Genomic DNA, 20,537 nt, shown 5'->3' with positions numbered 1-20,537 from the left:
AGTGTTCTGCAAGTCCAAACACTGATGACATAAAAGAGTTTAAAAAATGGAAAACACCTTTAGCCTGCATCTCATTTAACTATGACTAGAATGTAATAAACAGCAGAAGTATGGAATGATATTCTATTAATAAAACACCACAACTTCATTTCCTGTGATGGGGAGACAAGAGCTTATTGGATGAAGGTGAATATTGAATGGAATTGGCCTCCTAATATTCTAAACAGGAGATATAGATTGAATTTCAAATAGTACAAGGTTGCATAAAAAAAATCTGAGCTTCATAAAGTAATCATGAACTGCTGTAACATTACTGATGTTATTATATTTTCCCGAGCCGGCTGCCAGACAGGGGGAACAGGGCCAAGAGCCTATTGGATAGAAGGGAGTCAGAACAGAGTCTGTACGGCTGAAAGGACCGTGATGCTGAACAGACTAAAGAGAAGGAGCTTAGAGAGCGGTTACACTGTTTTCTATCAGAACTGTGGACAGTGTGTGTGTGTGTGTGTGTGTGTTTTGTGTGTGTGTGTCTGTCTGTCTAGCATCATGCTCTCTCTATACCTTCACTGTGTATGTCTGTCTGTCGGGAAAGAAGCAGGCCCATCCTCCTGGAGCTGCCTGTCCGTGTGTGACTCGTACTCCTCTGAACAACCAGGACATCCTGACCTGAACCCCCCCCCATCTCCCCATGGATCCCCTTAAATAGACTGGTCCATGTCCCATCGAGCTTGTCTAACAGGGATGGAGCTCTATTTGTCTGGGTCTGGATTGATTCAGCAGTCCAGACGTGGGTAGACCCCCACTCTGAGAGGAGACAGGAAGATCTGTTTCGGCTCGTCAGTCCCTCGCGCAGAGAGACCAAAACAACACCTCTGGACTTGCATTCCATCTGCTGGGCTGCCCCTATGGAGCCCACTTAAACCCCACCTCTCATCCCCCCCAGCCGGAACAGAGGAGGAGGAGAGGAAAGACTGGTGGGTGACTGAGGGAGGAGAGGAGGGCACGTAGGAGAGGCCTCCAGTAGCGGGTGGCGAGGTTACACTGCACTGTTAGTATTTAACGGGCCATAGCCTCTCTCTCTCTCTCTCTCCGACTGGCCACACTGGGGCTAATAAGTAAAAAACGCATGGGGGTCAATCACACGAAGGGTTGTTTGTGTGGGAGTTGTGGGAAGGGAACGGGCTGCTGGCTTCGTCACGGTGCTGTGTGGAGGGAGGGAGAGGGGTAAAAAAAAGAGGGAGCGACAAAGAGAGAAGGAGCGAGAGAGTGGGAAGAGAGAGAGAGAGAGAGAGAAGCTTTGATATTGGATTGAGAGGAGGCTTAAGACTGATGGATTGTGGCCGGGGCCTCGTGGAGATTAATGAATCCACACCAACTACAGCATGTGATGTGTGTGACAGCAAATGATTCATCCCAAATGGCACCCTATTCCCTATATAGTGCACTACTTTTGAAAAGGGCTCATAGGAAATATGGTGCCATTTGGGAAAGCCGGGGAGATCAGCCTTTTAAAACCAGTCGACGAGAGCACCAGCCAACCAATGCAGGCATCACAGTGCATGTTAAAGATATCCATACAGCCTTGAACAGTGCTTCCCTCCCTCTCCCTCTCTCTCTCTCTCTCTCTCTCTCTCTCTCTCTCTCTCTCTCTCTCTCTCTCTCTCTCTCTCTCTCTATGTCTCTCTATCTCTCTCTCTCTCTCTCTCTATCTCTCTCTCTCTCTCTCTCTCAAACGCACGCGTCACAGTGAATACATTGGCAATGCCGTTGTCATTCGTCTACTTTAAAATGTATTCAGGAGCAGAAGCTAAGGATAAAACCAGATGGGGAGAGCATGAATAAAGGTCTCTATATGACTTCCGTTCTCTGCCCGCTCTGGAGGATTTGAAGAAAAGAGAGAAAAAGACAAGGAGCTCAACTGGGCTTATGGAAAAAGGGCCCGATTTCTTTAGCCCCATAAACAGAGACAGAATCCAAATCCCCTGTTTCAGAGCGTTCCTTTTTAATAACAGACGATTCACAATCCCCATCGCATGGCTGGGTGCGAGAGGAAGAATGTGCCAGTACAGATGGAGGGTGGTCTGGATGGGGGGAAAGGAGAGAGGAGTGGGGAGAGGCGAGGCAAGTCCTCCTCCTCCTGCTGTCTATCCTGCTCCTCCTCATCATCATCATTATCATCATCATCATCATCATCATCAGCTTCACAGCTGCCCTGGACCAATGACAGAGTGCCTTACTGAGAAGGGGATGACTTGGCCTTGGATCCCCTTCCTGATTGGACCCTTATTAGCCGTAATGGAATAATGGAATTAGAGCATCACCAGCCCTATAATTGAGAACAGTCATGAACATTCAGAGTCAGTCAGTTAGGCTGTGTCGTTGGCTGCCTAAATGGTTCCTTCTGCCTCCTTCAAACGGTTTCTTTATGACTCAGTGACAAGTCAACGGATCACCATGTTCTGCCCTGTACCTCCAGACCGTGGACTCAGACAGCCAGAGCTCTGATTCATCCCGTAGGACCACTTTTAGCATGTTCAAAAATGTATGGCTGGAGAGTACACTGAGTACTGCCAGGGGAGGAGAGGGGAGGGAGAGGTGGGGAGAGGAAAGAACAGAACAGAAGGAGACAAAAGGAAGACAGTAAAATCAAAAACAGAAGAGAAGAGAAGCCGGCTGGGGCTGCTTTGCTGGGGGTCTGAGGATGGGAATGACAGAGCCTTGTAAGGCTGTTGCCTCGTAAGGAGAGAAGAGACCGACTGGATCAATTTCACAGACGTGAGCATGATAACAGGGCTGTGCTAATGAGAGACACATGATTTATTAATGACTTGTTGTTTCAGTCAGAGCCGAGGAGGGAACCACAGCAGTGCGAACAGACCAGGGTCAGGCATACTGGACAGGCGAGCTGAAAGAATAACGGCTGAATAATAGAGAGAAAATAAACAATGAGGTATAATGATTCATGCTGGGACTTCGTTAACACGGAGGAGTGTGTGTGTGCAGTGTGTGTGTGTGTGTGTGTGTGTGTGTGTGTGTGTGTGTGTGTGCAGTGTGTGTGTGCAGTGTGTGTGTGTGTGTGTGTGTGTGTGTGTGTGTGTGTGTGTGTGTGTGTGTGTGTGTGTGTGTGTGTGTGTGTGTGTGTGTGTGCGTGGGCAGTGTGCGTGGGCAGTGTGTGTGGGTGTGTGAGGAATAGATGGCATAGCTCACCCAAACCCAACTGCTCTACCAGTTGAACCAACGTGCTGTTGGAACTTTTTTTAAATAGGGGGAGCGTGTGTGGGTGTGTGCAGCAAAGCCAGGAAAATATATTTTTAGGTGATAGATTATTTGCTATCGAACTCTTAGTGAATTGGCAAAACGTGTGAATCATCATTAATGGGTGATGTAATCCTTGTCTGAAAGAGTGTCAAGTATAATAACCACGTCCTGCTGACATTACAGAAACACGCTCATTTTCATTCACTTTATTTTTTTTACGACTGTGATTTTCGAGAAAAGACAGGGTGTGTTTGGAGCGGTGCCCACTCAGAGACAAATGACACAATACAATCTGGTCCCCTGTTGTAATTCATATCTACAGGGACACACACACCCCTTTCCCACGAAATGGCCTGTTAAGAAAATCAGACAATTACAGCACATCATCAGTATCCTGCTGAATGGGGAATCACGTCTCTTTCTCCTCTGTTCTCTCTGTCGTCTTCCCACTCTTTCTCTCAGAGTTTTCCCTGTTCCTACTAAAGGAATGGTGAATACTGTTCTGTTCTCTCTGTCGTCTTCCCACTCTTTCTCTCAGAGTTTTCCCTGTTCCTACTAAAGGAATGGTGAATACTGTTCTGTTCTCTCTGTCGTCTTCCCACTCTTTCTCTCAGAGTTTTCCCTGTTCCTACTAAAGGAATGGTGAATACTGTTCTGTTCTCTCTGTCGTCTTCCCACTCTTTCTCTCAGAGTTTTCCCTATTCCTACTAAAGGAATGGTGAATACTGTTCTGTTCTCTCACCTAGCCTACTGATGTGTGTGTGTGTGTGTGTATCCAGTCATTACGCTGACTAATGGAAGCAGAGAAGCAGAAACAGCATTAATGCCGTTGCTCAACCTTGTAGGCCCACAGTCAGTTGAGCCTGTTGGTGCAATTAGATTAACATAGGGAGTTTCACCACATCAGACTGTGTGTGTGTGTGTGTTTGTGTGTGTGTGTTCCTCTTATCATCATCATCCCCACAGACTGTGTCAGACATTGACATAATCATCATCCACCGGTCATCAGATCCACTCCATAGTGGAGTGAGTCAACGGAACACAAATAGCACCCTATTCCCTACATAGTGCACTACTTTTGACCAGAGTCCCATGGGTCCTGGTCAAAAGTAGTGCACTATATAGGGAATAGGGTTAGGGTCAGGCCATTTGGGATCACTGTCTGAGGATACAGTTGACTCATTGTTCTGTGGCTGTCAGGTGAGCGTTGTGCAGAGCCGAGGGGTGGGGTTGGAGCAGAGAGGGGAACACAGTGTTCAGATCAGAGAACAACTGTTGAGCTTCAAAAGCCGTTTGTCACTGTTTAACTACCGCACAATTCAACTGGTGCGAAAATACTACAATCAGTTTTCATGAGGAGTTTTTAATGAAATAAGTTGTACCAGAGAGTTTGGGCTTTCACTGCCTTGCCCCCTGACTGTGTACTGGGAAAAAATAGACTTCCCATCTGTTGGTGTGTGGGCTGAATTAATAATCGAGAAACTCTGGGGAACACAAGACTACATTTTCCCTTCTCTCTCTGTCTGTCTGTGTGTCTCTCTCGCTGTCTCTCTTTCTCTGTCTGTCTGTCTGTCTGTCTGTCTGTCTGTCTGTCTGTCTGTCTGTCTGTCTCTCTCGCTGTCTCTCTTTCTCTGTCTCTCTGTCTGTCTGTCTGTCTGTCTGTCTGTCTGTCTGTCTGTCTGTCTGTCTGTCTGTCTGTCTGTCTGTCTGTCTGTCTGTCTGTCTGTCTGTCTGTCTGTCTGTCTGTCTGTCTGTCTGTCTGTCTGTCTGTCTCTCTCTCTCTCTCTCTCTCTCTCTCTCTCTCTCTCTCAAAAAACAAATAACCCAGAAAATCACTGATCACCACACAGAGAGGGGGAATTCTCTCGCTGTGTTTCAAAGTCAAACACCAGCTGGTAGCCATAGACCAGACAGACAGAGATAGTCTCTCAGGTTTCCTACAGTAGATCTCAGGCTCGGGAGATTGTGGCCATCCAGAACAAACAAACAGTTACCTCACATGTTCAGGTACTGTACTTCTAAACTGGCCTGGTCCCAGATCTGTTTGTGCTGTCTTGCCATTGGTGCCAATGGTCAGTGTCACTGTTTGAGTGACCATACGAGTTAGCAAGACAGCACAAATAGATTTGGGACCAGGCTACAGTCCTTCTGAACAGTGTAAGATAGCGATCCATCAGCGTTGGCCTCTTCCTCTAATTCTATGTAGAGCACCTGACTGGATGCTGTTATATTTTAATATTAGTTTGTGCTTTTAAAAAAGTCCATTAGCCTGAAGTGTAATTCATTCCTCTTTCACGAAAATTGGATTACCACGAAGACGCTGCAATGCTGTGAGACCTATGAGCTCCTTCTCAGACCTTCCATTCATCACAGGGTTTACCTGACATAATTACGGGCATATTTTTAGCCATTTGTGCCGTTAAATTATGCACGTCTTTCCTGAGCGGTTGATCATCTATTTTATCCTGACAAAGAGGGATGATGTGTGAGGTGGGTCTAACGTGGGGTGAAGGTATGACGATGACTAAAAATAAAAGGTGTGTGTGTGTGTGTGCGTGCACGTGCGCGTGCTTGCGGGCATGCATGCATGCGTGTGACGGTGTGACGATGTGGAATGATTACAGTTTTCAGTCTGAGACAGTAGCCTACTTTCAGGTGTTTTTAAAAATGTTTTTTTAACGATTTACTACCTATTGAATCACCCTAAACACACAGAGCGCAACTGAAATGGCACATTCTTCCCCTATTTAGTGCACTATTTTGGGCCCTGGTCAAAAACAGTGCACTTAATAGCGAATTTGGGAGGGAACCACAATGACCTCCATGGTTGCTTACACTGTTACCACAGATGACTGACTAATGACCACCGTCCTTCAGGAAACAAAGCAACGAGACCTCAGGAAGGAACTGACTAGAGAATGACTTCATCAGGACATGTCAGTGACAAGCCTGGTACAGGATATGGAGCAGCCTTGTCTGTGGATGACCACTATGATACAGTAACAGCATGTTTCAGTCAAGAGGCTGACAGGCATAGATACTGTACAGTGGATTTTTTTTCTAATGACAGTACAGTATGAAGGTAGATGGACACAGACAGAGGGGCCCAGACAGGGCTCAAACACCGGTGTGTCGTCTGGAGTCGGGGGCTTTAACCGTACAGTAGATCTGACAGGGCAGCCAAATCGCGGTCTCCTTCCACTTTCTTTTAGCCAGACTTCATCAACAGAGAGAAGCTGATGTTAATTACAAGCCCATTATTCTAATTACTCCTCCTTTGGCATGATGACAAGACAGTCCCAGCAGCTTGAAGAGCTCTCATTGACAAAGACAATGGAGAGGAGCAAGCGTCCCAAATGGCACCCATTTCCCTATTCCCACATAGGGCCCCTGTCAAAATTAGTGCACTAGGTAGGGAATGTGGAGACATATGGGACATACGCCGAGAGTGCTAAACATTTCGATCCTTCATTTCTATTCTATCCTATTCTATCCTTCATCCCACTGACCATGGATAATTGAAAACACATTTGGACGGCTGTTGACCGCTGTACGGGGCCGTGTGGGTCCATAGGAAAACAGGATATGGCTGAGCAAGTTGTTTTAGTGGCTGACATGAGCCCATAGCCCAGCACTGCCTTACTCCCTCTTCCTCCCCTCTCTCTCTTTTCTCTCTCTCTCTCTCCTTCCTTTTCTCCCTGGACCTGGATAAACGGCTGGAGAGCTGAGGCAATGTCTGCATCCCAAATGGCACCCTATTCCCTACATAGTGCCCTACTTTTGACCAGAGCCCTATGGAACCTGGTCACAAGTAGTTTAGTACATTTGGGAAGCAGACAATGTTTTCAGGGAAGTCAGTAATTAGTGTTTGTTTGATGGCTGATGGCTGGAAAAGTGGAATTTAACCTGTTTTTCTTTGTAAAATTAGTGCAGGCTAGAGAGTGAGTGTGTGTGTGTGTGTGCGTGCGTGTGTGCACGTGCGTATGCAGTGGTGTAAGGTACGTAGTTGTTTGGGGTGTATCTGTACTCTACTGATCTGGCGGACTCACTAAACACAAATGCTTTGTTTGTAAATGACTACTGAGTGTTGGAGTGTGGTCCTGGCTATCTGTAAATTAAAAAAAATAAACAATTGTGCCATCTGGTTTGAAATGATTTACTTTTGATATTAAGTATATTTTAGCAATTACATTTACTTTTCATACCTAAGTATATATATATATATATTTTTTTTTACTCAAGTAGTATTTTACTGGGATACTTTCACTTTTACTTGAGCCATTTTTATTAAGGTATCTTTACTTTTACTCAAGTATGAAACTAGAGTACTTTTTCCACCACTGTGTGCCTGCGTACTAGCGGTTTCCATGGGGAAAGACATGGCCTTCCTCCATGCAGCCATATGTTAACATATAATTACTTCCTGTTGCACTTGGTGACTTTACTGGGCCAAAGCCAAATGAGTGAGATTAGGGCAGTTTTATGAAAACATTGTTTTTAATTTTCTGCTCTTTCATCAACTGGTTTTCTCCTAACAAACAAGATTAAAGTCAACATCCTTTCCCAGAGTGCTTAGAGAGAAGGGCCGCTCTCTTTTTGTCTCCAGAACTTTACTTACGATTAAATCATTAGGTTGTCGGCGAGATGTGTGTAAGATAAAACAGATCATGCTGTAAATACCGATAATGCACTTATGACGCAAGATGGATAATTATGGCTATAACCTGTTCGCCAATAAATCCTACAGATATGGAGAACATTTACCATTGAACTCATCAGTAAAGAACAATATTATGAATAAACTGTATCTTATCCTTATGTGATAGACGACAGAAATGATTTCAGGTATTGACTTTCTCTCTCAGGGACAGCATGTATTATTCATGGTGTGTGTGTGTGTGTGTGTGTGTGTGTGTGTGTGAGATCAATGGTTGCTGTCTGAGGCAAGATGTTAGACTCTGTGATGCCATCTTGCTTTTATGGCATCACTCAGGCCTAGGGAAAACCTCTCTCCCACTCTATCTCCTTTCCTGACAGAGCCCATTCCTCATGGCGTCAGCGTCGAAGTGTGCGTGTGTGTCTGTGTGTATATGTGTGTGTGTCGTCAGTGTCCCAGGGGGACCAGGAAATCTTCCCTACGCTTTTGTTTTCAGGTCGGAGACAACGTGAATGTCCTCCAAAAATATAGCTGTCCTCCCTCAGTCAGAGGGCCAAATGTACTGTACGGGTGAAAGTATTTCCTCCTAGTATGTCACCCACCATTCAGGTCTTCCTATTGGAACCAGGTCCGTCACCCACCATTCAGGTCTTCCTATTGGAACCAGGTCCGTCCCCCACCATTCAGGTCTTCCTATTGGAACCAGGTCCGTCACCCACCATTCAGGTCTTCCTATTGGAAACAGGTCCGTCACCCACCATTCAGGTCTTCCTATTCAAACCAGGTCCGTCACCCACCATTCAGGTCTTCCTATTGGAAACAGGTCCGTCACCCACCATTCAGGTCTTCCTATTCAAACCAGGTCCGTCACCCACCATTCAGGTCTTCCTATTGGAACCAGGTCCGTCACCCACCATTCAGGTCTTCGTATTGGAACCAGGTCCGTCACCCACCATTCAGGTCTTCGTATTGGAACCAGGTCCGTCACCCAACATTCAGGTCTTCCTATTGGAACCAGGTCCGTCACCCACCATTCAGGTCTTCGTATTGGAACCAGGTCCGTCACGCAACATTCAGGTCTTCCTATTGGAACCAGGTCCGTCACCGACCATTCAGGTCTTCCTATTGGAACCAGGTCCGTCACCCACCATTCAGGTCTTCCTATTGGAAACAGGTCCGTCACCCACCATTCAGGTCTTCCTATTGGAAACAGGTCCGTCACCCACCATTCAGGTCTTCCTATTGGAACCAGGTCCGTCACCCACCATTCAGGTCTTTCTATTGGAACCAGGTCCGTCACCCACCATTCAGGTCTTCCTATTGGAACCAGGTCCGTCACCCACCATTCAGGTCTTCCTATTGGAACCAGGTCCGTCACCCACCATTCAGGTCTTTCTATTGGAACCAGGTCCGTCACCCACCATTCAGGTCTTCCTATTGGAACCAGGTCCGTCACCCACCATTCAGGTCTTCCTATTGGAACCAGGTCCGTCACCCACCATTCAGGTCTTCCTATTCAAACCAGGTCCGTCACCCACCATTCAAGTCTTCCTATTGGAACCAGGCCGATCGCGCACCATTCAGGTCTTCCTACTGGAACCAACCCAAAAATACACTATCTGGCTAAAGGTGAGTTCATTCATCATCACAGCAACCTGCTGCTACATACATCCATACCATTACCCTTCTGGGGGCTTCAAACAGATGGAGGATCCACAAAGGTAGATATTCACTGTACCTCCCTCTAGACGTGGCTGACATGGGAATGGAAAGGGGAATAGCTATCTAACGATTATAAATACACTTCCTGGTGGATGTGAGAAGCCTCAAAGGTCGCCTGTCCACCTACCCACACGCATTTAGGCATGCACACACACGTGTGCTCGCGCACACACACACACACACACACACACACACACACACACACACACACACACACACACACACACACAAACACCAAAGGACTGTTCCTCTGGGACAATAGAGTGTGATGAATAGCTAACCCACCAGAGCTCCGTGCTAAGCCATAAGAAACCCCACCAGCCTAATTAACAGAAGGAGAAACCCCACCATGTTGCCCTGCTCCTCATCTCAATACATTAACATGAGAGGCAGCATTAAAATAGTTGACAAACCTACGCTATCCAGCTCTAGATATATGTTATCTGAATAAACTATAGGCAGAGAAGAAATATGCCTGAGATATCAACCCCTCAAACCCCACTGCCTGTCATGAATAGCTAATAAAACCGTCTGGTGCAAATTGCATACAGAGAATTAATTAAATGAATAATGAATTGATATCCATCTAACAGGCGTGAGGGATGATTTGTCTCGTGGTGCCGTGAGTGCGCCTGCCATTAACGATGGGGAGATTGTTGTTGCTGCTGCTCCCTCCCTCAGACAATCTTAATGAAAGAGAAATGAAGAACCCCATTCTTTTAATAACACTTGTTATAATGAAACTTCTCTCTCTTCATGAGCTCAGGGAGGGCATATGCGCAGTGGCAAAGATTTCAAGAAATTATAAATTACACACCATACCAACACGGAATTCACTCTTTGTTACCGTAGAAACAAACGTGCCGGGCATCCACTTCTTTGTCATCTGGCGTTGGAGCGCCCAACAGAGAATATCCCCTTTTTATCTTGCTGTATTTTACTGCTGAATACAAATTAAAGCTGCAATATGTCACTTTTTAGGCAACCTGACCAAATTCACATAGAAATGTGAGCTATAGATCTGTCATTCGAATGGAAAGAAAGTCTAAGAAGCCGTAGATCTGTTCTATGTGCGCTATTTCTATGCTTCCCTTTCTTAAGTTTCGGTTTTGCGTCTTTCACTTTTGGTTTTGTACTCCAGCTTCAAACAGCAAAAAAATACAACATGATGGGTGATGGAAAATATATGTCTCAGCGGTTTAGATGGTACAATGATTCTCTACACTATGAAATTAGTGCACTTTTAAAGAAATAAATAAAAACCATAGCATAATCAATACTCTATTGAGGATTCTGAACAGTTGCCAAATCGTTGTTCTTTTGCTCTGGAATCAGCACAGCAGGAGAGAGACACATTCAGACGTTCATTAGGAGAGAAAGACAGTGAAGAACAGAACAGTACAGAGCAGAACGGCCCACTTGGTTTAAAAGGCTGGTTTTAAATAAGTCCTCATTAACACAAATAGGTATTTGAGTCAGATTCCCACTGAATTAAGTCTCTCAGGACACATAGGCTGAATCTAGCAACACTGGGAAAGGACAAGACCATAGTATCTACAGTATTTCTTAGAAACTGCTTATCCTTCCACTTATCAATCATGATTGCATCTTGATTGTTGATGAAACTAAGCCATAGGATCTCTATGGTCATAGCTCTCTGGTCAAACTCACAGGTTATGTCCAGACCTGGTAGGACCCATGACAATGAATTTGTGCCAGTATGAACCTGTGTTCTGTCAATCATTGACCTCCTCTATGTCCCAATAGATGCAACATCTTAGGGCTTAACTGTGTAACTTCCCCTCTGAGGGACAATCAACGTCACACAACTTTAACCCTCTCCTCTACAGGAACTGCTGCAGGAAGTAGTCTGGGACGGGAGTGTGTGTATGCATCCCAAATGGCACTACTTTTTGCCAGAGCACTACTATATGGGTCCTAGTCAAAAGTAGTGCACTACTGTATAGGGAATAGGGTGTCATTTAGGGCACAGGCGTTGGTTTCTCTCCAGTACAATGGGCCCCTGCCAGGCCCAGGGCTCTCCTCCCACTCCCCCACAGAGCACAGAGCCAAGGGCCTCCTCCACAGACATACACACACAAAAACAAAACACACTCCCACTCCTTGAATTCAATTAGTCTGGAAGGGGCAACAGGGGCCCTCAGGACAATATTTTCATAGCAATAAGGAAAACCTAATATTTTAGGAAAACCTAAAATATCTGTCTCCAAGCCAGCTTTACATTTAACAGATGCTCTGATCCTGAGCAAGAGCATACATTTCAGTACATTTTCATACTGGTCCCCCGTGGGAATTGAACCCACAGCCCTGGCATTACAAGCACCATGCTCTACCAACTGAGCCACACCAGTGGACTATTATAAAGCCTCTTGAGGACTACATACGTACAGTCGAGGCAAACTTTCAACTTCTCAGCGAGGCGTGGACGGACTATCATAAAATAACTTGTATAGGTAATGTAGTGTATGGTTGGGTCAGTGGGGTAACCGCTTCAACACAATAACAGGCTCTAGGGTATGTGACATAGCAGTGCCTTTGGGATCAGATACAGAGCTCCAGTCTTTTCATATTAAGTTCTCTGTCTGTGAATGTTAATGCAGATCCCAGCACACATGCAGTACAGTAAAACCCTATGATAACCATGCGTGTGTGTTGGTGGAAATGTCCCCCGGGGCAGTAACCACAGCGGATATGAGAGAGAGAGAGAGAGAGAGAGAGAGAGAGAGAGAGAGAGAGACTTTGTGGAGTGTCTGGAATGCACAGCTAGCCTGGAGTTCCACAGGAAGCATAAATTAATCACCAGATTTCTGGATCACCTTAAAAGATGTACCCAGCATGCCACAGCGGTGTCCTCAGAGCAGACAGACTTCTGGGATTGGACCAGGAAGGAGAGTCAACTCCACTATAGTCACCACTCTGGATCTGAGTCCCAAATGGCGCGACATAGGGAATAGGGTGCCATTTTGGACACACACGGGTACAGACAGTAATTCAGCTTCAATAAGACTTGTAAAAAGCCTGTGGTTGTTTTGTCTTCAAGCAGCTTTGAGTGGATGACTTTGGAAAAGTTACAGCTACCATATTACTTACATGGTAATGAACTTTTTTTTTTTACTGCTATAAACACACCCTTTCTCTTCACTTATTTATGATGAGACATTAGCCACCTTTGAGAAATTCTATGATGACTTTGGGACACATGGCGGTCCCGCGTGGCCCAGTTGGTACAGCATGGTGCTAGCCACGCTAAGATTGGCTGAGGCCATCCATAAGAATATGTATGCACGCTTTGGATAAAAGCATCTGCAGAATGTTATATTTGACTTTGTGCTTATGGTGCAGACTGTACCTGTATCCACTCTTTGTTGTTGTCCTCTCCTGGTGTCCATGCGTTCTCATAGTAGTTGAGTCTGGCTCGCTCCGGGGACCAGCCAGGGTTGTACTGGGACGAAGCTACGATCTGCTCTGATGCTATCTCCCCTGACTCCATACCCAACGGGTCTGTACAGTCAAAGTCTGAGAGAGAGACAGAGAAAGAGAGAGAGCGATGTAGGTAGAGAGAGCGCGAGAGAGAGGTAGAGAGAGAGCGAGAGAGAGGTAGAGAGAGAGAGAGGTAGAAGTGGTGGGAAAGAAGGGGAGAGAGAGAGAGAGAGAGAGAGAGAGAGAGAGGGAGAGAGAGACAGATGTAGTGAGAGAGAGAGAGGGAGAGAGATTGAGAGAGAGAGAGAGAGAGAGAGAGAGAGAGAGAGAGAGAGAGAGAGAGAGAGAGAGAGAGAGAAGTGGTGGGAAAGAAGGGGAGAGAGAGATTGTGTAAATTTAGAGCTGAAAGCAACAAGGCCAGAGCACACATCAACCCCCAAAACAGAGCTGGTCCCTGGGGAGAGGGACACTCAGTGGCAGGGTCTGGGCTGGTACTCTGGTGGCCGGAATAAAGAGCCACATCAGTGCCGCCTCAGCTCAGCAGCTCCTTGCTTCCGGTTCCTCTCTCCCACTACCACACACAGAGGCTTAAAATGGAAGGCAAGCACAGTGAAAGTGTGGTGCTACATCAAGACATAAAGCTTTAGTCATAAAACATTCAGTGTAGGGCTAAGTTCACTGTAACCTGTAATCGGAAAAGAGAAACTATTATGCATTAAAGTTGAGCTAGTAGTTTTTCCTCTGGCGCTGGTTCATCTCTCCTTTAAAGTTCCCTGTAGGCAGTTTATGTGTTTCGCACATGGTGCACATTTCCTAATATTGTTGTCCCTCGGGGTGTTAGGGCACGTTTATTGTCGGTGTTCTGGGCCGTAAATCTCCCAGAATGCCCTGTCCCAACCAGGATAGAGGGCATCTCCTTGTTTATGTTGACATGGTGCTACCGTCCAGGGTCAGCCAGTGTGTGTGTGTGTGTGTGTGTGCGCGCGCGCTCGCGTGCGTGTGTGTAAGTATACAACCACCGGCCAGGTCAAGAGGTGAGCTCTTCTTTCGCCATTCCCTGGAGTCCCATATGTAGCGGAGTTGTCTAGACGCTGACCCTATGACCCCCAGGGTCAGGCTCGGACCCTGGCCCCAGTCTGACCCTGCTGTCTCTAGTCACCCACCCACCTACACCCACATCCCCACATCCCCACACACACACACACACACACACACACACACACACACACACACACACACACACACACACACACACACACACACACACACACACACACACACACACACACATACATACACATACACACACACATCTCACACACACACACATTAAGGCAGGCACACACAGTTACGTATTGTGTAAATCAGCGTTGTTCAGCGTCAAGCAGATGGAGAGACCATCTGTTTTAGCTCATAGACAGTCCCTGACTGCTGCATACCCTATACCTTACTCACTACTGCAGAGAGAGAGAGAGAGAGAGAGAGAGAGAGAGATGCAAAGATGAGGGGAAAAATATATATATATCACATTCCACTCTTTTCTTCTCCTCTCTGAAAGACCCCTTCTTCTTCTTCTTATGTTGGAGGAGGAATCTGAATCTCTCCATAAACATCAACCAGACCCAGTTGAACTTCTATCTGCCCTCTGACTGTAAACAAAGAGTCTCTGGTTTTCAGCCCTGAGGTAAATGTGATCATGTGTGCTGCTATCAGCTATAAGCTATCAGCCTGCGTTTTAAGCAGCAGCCCATTCCGTGGAGTGTGGCGCTGGGGGATCAGGGAGATAGTCGGGAAGTGTTCCAAATGGCACCCTATTCCATTTAGAGTGCGCTACTTTTGACCAGAGCCCTATGCAGCCTAAATCAGGGCTGTCAGGGAGAGGAGACAAGCCTGCTTCATCACCATCAAAGCAACACCTTATCCATCCTACAAAACCCCCTCTCGACTGAAGTGTACAAGTCTTATATTATGTACGGGGTAAAAAGGAAAACCCATAGATTATACATCAAAGGGCGTAATAATACATTCCTACTAGAGCACCACAGTGGATAAAAACTGTCAGAGACTTGATCTTCCGTCTCTCTGATATGAGGATCCATTCAGCCAGGTCGTAAAGCTGCCAACTGCATAATTAGGTAAGTACGACAGATGTCAAATAATGCAGTGACTTGATGAGTTCATGTTGGTGGATTAGTGTTTTGATTGTATCTGTCCCTATCTAATAAATGTAATACTGGTGGATTAGTGTTCAGTCTGAACACATGTTATGTTTACGTTGCCATGGTGCTGAGCTGTAGGGACTATAGGGACTAGTGACACAGGCAGTCATCGCTGTATGCGGCTGTGCTCAGGCTCTGAGTCTATCTAGGGACCTCAGCACACATGCATATCACTACTCCCCACGGGGGACCTAGCACCATCTGGGATGATTAGTGTTTTTTTAACACCAGTCATCGCCATAACAACCCGACGGAGGGGGGGGGGGGGGGGAGAAGGAATGACTGGAGGGGTGGCTTGTGGAAAGATTTATGGGCTTCGAGGTGGTTGTGTTTCATCAATGAAATGTTTAGCCGGAGCATTTCTCAAATTGGGGTCATTGGGGCCGTGCCCCAGGACGAAGAGGACTGTTTGGAGGGGCTGGTGAGGCACTGTCCACCCCCGGTGTCTCTGCCCCCACAGCCCACTGTGTTGAAGTCAGGCCTCGTAAACTGGGGGAGATGGCCCATGCCTTGTATCACATCTCCTTAATGAAAAGACTGGGAGCTGATGATTTATTAACTGACTTTAGTCCCACATTAAACTGCACGTGTGGCAGTGGAACAGGGACCACCCCTCATATGTAGGGAGGGGTGTATGGTAGTGTCAGTATGTACAGAGATTGTAGCTTTATCATTCATGGTGAAAGGTCATTTTAGCAAATGCTAAATGTAGATCTTTTTTTAAACATTTTATCCTAGTAGACAGTTAAAAATAATGCATCTCTCATTGTAATCGGACCATTGATGATAGACAGTCACCTACCTTCTGGCACGGTCCGTTCCAACACAGTGAAGTTGGCAGAGAATCCCTCCTTGGCGATGGCACTGTCTGTGTTGATTATCAGGGCCAGGATGCCCGTATAAGAGATGATACGACCAGGGGTGTTCTGACCACAGTACCGCCCAATGTACGGACCAACTGGAGAGAGAGAGAAGGGGAAGGAGGGAGGGAGAGAGGGAGAGGGGGGAAAGGGGAGAGAGAGAGAGGGTGGGGAGATAGGGGGTAGAGAGGGAAAAAAGAGAGGGAAGGAGAGAGAGAGTGAGAGAGAGAGAGAGAGAGAGAGAGAGAGGGAGATTGTCAGTTACCAAGGTCACAGCTGAAGGTGGGAGTGTGTGTAAAGTTAGGAGTTAAGTCAGTATTTGCTTGCCCTAGGCCTGTCACATGGGTTTTCATACACAATAAACACATACACCCCCCAACGGAGGTGAGAGAACTAGTGTGTTGATGAAGCTATGAGCAGGACCTAAAACCTGGGGCTGTATTAGTGTAAGACCAGAGAGGGTTTTCACTAAGGCATGGAGAGAGAGAGAGAGAGAGAGAGAGAGAGAGAGAGAGAGAGAGAGAGAGAGAGAGAGAGAGAGAGAGAGAGAGAGAGAGAGAGAGAGAGAGAGAGAGAGAGAGAGAGAGAGAGAGAGACTCCTTGTTAAGACGAAACAAGGTCGAGGTTTCCGTCTGTTTTGCACCAGTCATAAATTCCTGGGCCTTTTTTAAGTGAGTGATGGTTTAGTGTTGAGGTGGATATGTACGGTCTGCCCACAGTGGAGAGAGTTCTCAAAGACTGGTTTAGTGTTGAGGTGGGTATGAATGGTCTGGCCTGGTTTAGTGTTGAGGTGGGTATGTACGGTCTGGCCACAGTGGAGAGAGTTCTCAAAGACTGGTTTAGTGTTGAGGTGGGTATGGTCTGGCCTGGTTTAGTGGTGAGGTGGGTATGTACGGTCTGGCCTGGTTTAGTGTTGAGGTGGGTATGTACGGTCTGGCCTGGTTTAGTGTTGAGGTGGGTATGTGCAGTCTTGCCTGGTTTAGTGTTGAGGTGGGTATGTACGGTCTGGCCTGGTTTAGTGTTGAGGTGGGTATGTATGGTCTGGCCTGGTTTAGTGTTGAGGTGGGTATGGTCTGGCCTGGTTTAGTGTTGAGGTGGGTATGGTCTGGCATGGTTTAGTGTTGAGGTGGGTATGGTCTGGCCTGGTTTAGTGTTGAGGTGGGTATGGTCTGGCCTGGTTTAGTGTTGAGGTGGGTATGGTCTGGCCTGGTTTAGTGTTGAGGTGGGTATGGTCTGGCCTGGTTTAGTGTTGAGGTGGGTATGGTCTGGCCTGGTTTAGTGTTGAGGTGGGTATGGTCTGGCCTGGTTTAGTGTTGAGGTGGGTATGGTCTGGCCTGGTTTAGTGTTGAGGTGGGTATGGTCTGGCCTGGTTTAGTGTTGAGGTGGGTATGGTCTGGCCTGGTTTAGTGTTGAGGTGGGTATGGTCTGGCCTGGTTTAGTGTTGAGGTGGGTATGGTCTGGCCTGGTTTAGTGTTGAGGTGGGTATGGTCTGGCCTGGTTTAGTGTTGAGGTGGGTATGGTCTGGCCTCAGTGGAGAGAGTTCTCAAAAGCCACTGAGAAAAAGAGGAAAGAAATGGAGAGAAAGGGAAAAAAGGGAATAAGAGAATGTCAAAAGAAAAGAATGCAATAAAAGTGAAACCAGGACACACTCCACTGAGCACTTTAAATTAGTTTGTGACACATTGTGTGTGTGTGTGTGTGTGTGTGTGTGTGTGTGTGTGTTCCTCTGTCTAGATGTTAAGCAGGTCTGGAGGCCTGGTGCTTATCTCTGATTAGTAAGCCTGTGATCAGTGGTGAGTGAAGGTCAGGCTGCTGCCCTGCTCCCCTCTCAACCTATCACCTCCCCTCACTCTGACATGCCATGTACAACCAGGCCTTACATCCAGACACACAGATGAAAGGGAGAGGGGGTTCACCAGGACAGGGTCTGATGGCTCAGATTCAGCATTATAACACAGAAGGGGGGTGTATGAACTGGGGTTTAGGGGGAAGGGCATTACTCCTCTACCATCCAGTGTAGGATGGCCTGGTGTGTGTGGTGGTGGTGGTGGGGGGGCATCTCCTAAATGATCTGCATGACTCAACGGCACTATGAAAATGTTAAATGCTCTGTTGTGAACTCTGTGTCTCTGCATGTCTCTATGGTCCTGGTGGGAGGAGAGAGGAGGGGAGATGGGAGGAGTAGGGAAGAGAGAGGGGGAGAGAGGAGGAGAGAGGATGGGAGATGGGAAGAGTAGGGAAGAGAGAGGGGGAGAAGAGAGGAGGGGAGATGGAGGGAGGGGGAGGAGTAAGGAAGAGAAAGGGGGGAAGAGAGAGGAGGGGAGACGGAGGGAGTGGGAGGGAGGAGTGGAGAAGAGAGGGGGAGGAGTGGAGAAGAGAGAATGGGGAGGAGAAAGGATGGGAGATGGAGGGATGGGGAGGAGAGAGGAGGGGAGATGGAGGGATGGGGAGGAGTGGAAAAGAGAGAGGGGGAGGAGAGAGGAGGAGAGATTGAGAGGGGGAGGAGAGAGGAGGGGAGAGGGAGAGAGGGGGAGAAGCAGGGAAGAGAGAGGGGGAGGAGAAAGGAGGGGAGATGGAGGGAGGGGAGAAGTAGGGAAGAGAGAGGGGGAGGAGAGAGGAGGGGAGGTGGAGGGAGGGAGGGAGGGAGGGAGGGGGGAGGAGTGTGCCTCCAGCCTTCTGTGCTAATGCACCACTGATCTAAAAGGCACCACAGGTACTGTGCCCAGCCCTCATCAGACAGGGCCTGACACACAGCACAGCCCCCAACCTCCCCCTACGTCTCCTCTGTCTCCTCCATGGCCTTCTGCCTCTACTGCCCCTCCCATGCTTCAGACCCTGCTGTCTCACACACCCAATTACTCTGGATGTGAGAAGTGTTACGTTGTTATTTCCAGATTTTAGACCCCCAAACGACAAGAGAGAAGACATTGCTGTGGTTGGCTATATATTTTCTTTGTTTTCAATGGAAACATTATTTGCGCTCAGACAGGAATAAGAAACACTTATTCTGAGAGTGTTAAATAAAGGTTTCAGAATTTCATATTCAGAATAAACTTGTGTTCCTGAGAGAGGGTAGTTTCATTTCAACGTCTCTGTTGTTTATCAGAGATGTCAGTGTTGTTGATGCGTTTCACCGAGGGATTCAAATAAAAGTACTAATTATGTGACATGGACTGAGCCCACGAGGTCTTCACAGCCTGTTTAATCAACACGGTTCTTTTTGGAGAATTTATACACCTTCTATATCATACCTGAAGCAAGTCTGACACTGTTCAAAGCCATTTTAAACTCAGTGAGAAACAACAACTAAATCCCAACCTAGACAAAGAGTTTAGGTTGTTTCTGGACAGGGGAAAGTCCACTGCTGATTGGTCAACAGTAGGGTGGAGTACCACCCTTGTCTACATACCAGGCCTTCTCCCAATTGACAAACATAAACAACTCCCCCAACACAATAGGTGACTGTACGGGAAGGAAGGGAGTACGGTTTGGCATTGAGCCATGATGACTAAGCTATGTGTCCAGTCCACATTCATCAGTCCTATTCAGTGTGTTTATATTACCATAGTGTATAATACTAATGCTAACAAAGATACTATATCTGACCAGATATTTGACTGTGGCTCACCTCCAGGGAAGCCGTCCCAGATCTCTAGCCTATCGTATCGACAGAAGACCCCGGTGGGAGGAGTGGTGTCAGGCTCCAGCTCGAAGCTCTCGAACTCCAGGATGATCTCGGACATCTTGGGGGAGAAGATCATGAAGGTGCAGTCCAGGTTGTTGGGATACTTCTCCGGGAAACCAGGTGACTTTATCACCCCGCTGTTAGACGTGAAGTTCCTGGAACATTCCGGACCTGAGAGGAGGAGAGGCAAATAGAGATTTTGAATTGATATATCCGTTTATTAATCCAGGGCTTTGACATCTATTTTGCAACTGAGAAAGAAGGAAAGAAAGAAAGGTTGAAGAAAGGTTTAAGAGAAAGAGCGATAGAGGATGGAAAGAAGACAGAAATATAGAGGATACACAAAGGGATACTTTAGAGTGTCTTGTTTTGTGGGTTGAGAAGCTCTGTGAGCCAGCTGGTGCTTTGAAGTGGTGCTTTATGGCACTGAGACCACCTTAACATGTTTGTCATTCATTCAATGGGCCGCCGACAGACCAAAGGCTGGAGAATATACACCACTCCTCCCTTCTCTCTCTCAACTTCTTATTCTCTTTCTGTCGTTGACTTCCCACTTCTGCATCCCTCAGTGTGTGTGTGTGTGTGTTGAATCTGCTGCTGCTGTAACATCTAGCCAGAGTGAGTATAAACATCATAGAAAAGCCTCAATCACCAGCATGGGGCGGAATGAACATGCACCCGGACACAAACACACA

General features: G+C 46.9%; 1 protein-coding gene and 1 non-coding gene across 2 annotated transcripts in view; both read right to left on the bottom strand.

Moving 5' to 3' along the window:
* LOC115105094 (neuropilin-1a) overlaps positions 1-20,537 on the bottom strand; it is a 79,700-nt gene that overhangs the window by 25,594 nt on the left and 33,569 nt on the right. Inside the window, 3 exon segments of the mRNA XM_029626695.2 lie at positions 13,008-13,174; positions 16,100-16,255; positions 19,786-20,013. Of these exon segments, the coding sequence (XP_029482555.2) occupies positions 13,008-13,174; positions 16,100-16,255; positions 19,786-20,013 (551 nt within the window).
* On the bottom strand, positions 11,933-12,009 carry trnat-ugu (transfer RNA threonine (anticodon UGU)). The gene has a single exon. It is a non-coding gene; the product is annotated as a tRNA-Thr (tRNA).

The sequence above is a fragment of the Oncorhynchus nerka genome, linkage group LG22, assembly GCF_034236695.1.
Source record: "Oncorhynchus nerka isolate Pitt River linkage group LG22, Oner_Uvic_2.0, whole genome shotgun sequence".
Lineage (NCBI taxonomy): Eukaryota > Metazoa > Chordata > Actinopteri > Salmoniformes > Salmonidae > Oncorhynchus > Oncorhynchus nerka.
The sequence above is the reverse complement of the archived record's forward strand: the minus strand, read 5'-3'. Positions and strand labels throughout refer to the sequence as shown.